The 1,836-nt window shown below is 43.9% G+C and overlaps 1 protein-coding gene across 1 annotated transcript in view; it reads right to left on the bottom strand.

Moving 5' to 3' along the window:
• Positions 1 to 641, bottom strand: part of LOC110287670 (dynein heavy chain 7, axonemal-like) — a gene marked incomplete at its 3' end in the record, with an annotated part of 6,402 nt that extends 5,761 nt beyond the window's left edge. The window contains exon 1 of the mRNA XM_021154231.1: positions 630 to 641. Within this exon, the coding sequence (XP_021009890.1) occupies positions 630 to 641 (12 nt within the window). The remainder of the gene's footprint in view (positions 1 to 629) is intronic.
• Positions 642 to 1,836: the final 1,195 nt, after the last annotated feature.

Genomic DNA, 1,836 nt, shown 5'->3' with positions numbered 1-1,836 from the left:
TGGCCAGACTTGAGGAAAGGCACCCAAACCTATGTAAGATCAGTGTTCCACAGGACACTTAGATGGAGTCACTGCAATTTAATTTTTAAGTGATAGCATCATTATTTTTTAAATAAAATCAACTTATTTATTTTGCTTTTTATAAAAGTACGTTAATAGTAGTAGAATTGTATCACTACCCTTATTTTCTTCTCTTAGCTTCTCCTATATCCTCTCAAGTTGATAGCACACTCTTTCTATTTATCTATCTCTGACTATGTATCTATCTATCTATATCTGACTATCTATCTATCTATCTATCTATCTATCTATCTATCTATCTCTGATGATCTATCTATCTATCTTTTAAGATTTGTGTATGCACAACACTCATGGCTGAGTTCATACTTCTTGTTGGTGTGTACATAGTTTCTAGGCTGTCTACTCTGCATTATACAACCAATAAGGGGTCTCATTCCTGGGAGAGGCTAATTCCCCCTTTCTGTCTGTAGTTCTTTGTCTAAGAGTGGAACTTCATCACCCCTTCCACATTAGCATGTCCATTGATATTGCCAATGTTCCAGCCTTGTTTATGCGGCCATTCCTAGGAGAGACAGTTTCACAGCAGACTCCCTGGTATTCTGGCTCACCCAGTCAGTCATGTTCGCTGCTGCTCCACTCACAGCAGTCAGGAAAGGGGAACAACCTAAATGTCTTTCAGTGGGTAAATTGATAATTCCAAATGTGGCACACATTCACAATGGATACTACTCAGATGTAAAGAAAAGAGAAATTAAGAAACTTTCAGGTAAATGATGGACCTGGAAAGATTACATTGAACATAGCTCAGACCCAGAAAGACAAACATCCTTACTCATAAAAGAAGCTGAGTAAAGTTTANTTAGGGATCAAACTGTGTGGTTTTATAATGCAGAACTCCAAGATCAGAAAGAGAGACATTTACATTATTTTGGAGTAAGAATTTGTCTTAAGCATTTTCACAATGCTAGTAATCATTATTTAACTGTGGGGTAATGGGCTATGCACAGACAGTCTGGTCTCCAGTCAAGCTGAGGTAGAAACCTGGTGGTGGAAATTCCCACCTACATGGGAAGGCATTCTCTCTTGTCTCCTGGACCCCTGGCTCCTGTCAAAGTTACTGTCCCCACAGCCCGCACAGCAGAAGCATGTGACTAACAGTCATGTAGACAAAGTCCCAAGGTTCTGACCTTCAGGCTAGACTCCTCCAAGTTACCTAGCAACAGCAAGATAACATAGCCCACTATAAGAGGGGCTGCTTGGCCCCTCCTCACTCTCTTAAGCTTTTACTTTCCTTATTCTCCCTCCCCCCTTTCCCCTACACCCACAGTCCCACAAACAGTAGCAAGAGGATGGTTACACCATCCATGCAAGACAGAACCAGCTAAAGAAGATGCTATGCGAGACATATGGCCACTTTCCCAACTAGAGGAAAGGGGTCCGCCCAGCCCGTGAGCGATTTGCCTGAGCATCAGCAGCAGACATCTTGGTTCCAGGACCCAGCCGAGAGTATTCTGCACAGGCCCCAGACATCTGGGAACTTTCCCGGCCAGAGGAAAGGGGTCTGCCCAGGTGGGGAGCTCTTGGCCTGAGCATCAGTTGCAGACATCTTGGTTCCAGGACTCCTCCGAGAGTATTCTGCACAGGTGAGAGTGTAGAATACAGAAGTTAACAGCTTCTTGGACAGGCCAAATCAACTCAGCTTCGGGACAGGTCCTGTTTTGGGCCTTTGTCTTCAGCCATGAGGGAGGTCCTAACACCAGATATCTGTGCACCTTCCCTGTAAGAGGAAAGCTTGCCTGCAGAGAGTGCTCTGAC

The sequence above is a fragment of the Mus caroli genome, unplaced genomic scaffold (genome assembly GCF_900094665.2).
Source record: "Mus caroli unplaced genomic scaffold, CAROLI_EIJ_v1.1 scaffold_22035_1, whole genome shotgun sequence".
Lineage (NCBI taxonomy): Eukaryota > Metazoa > Chordata > Mammalia > Rodentia > Muridae > Mus > Mus caroli.
Note: the sequence above shows the minus strand (reverse complement) of the source record. Positions and strands in the feature narration are given on the sequence as shown.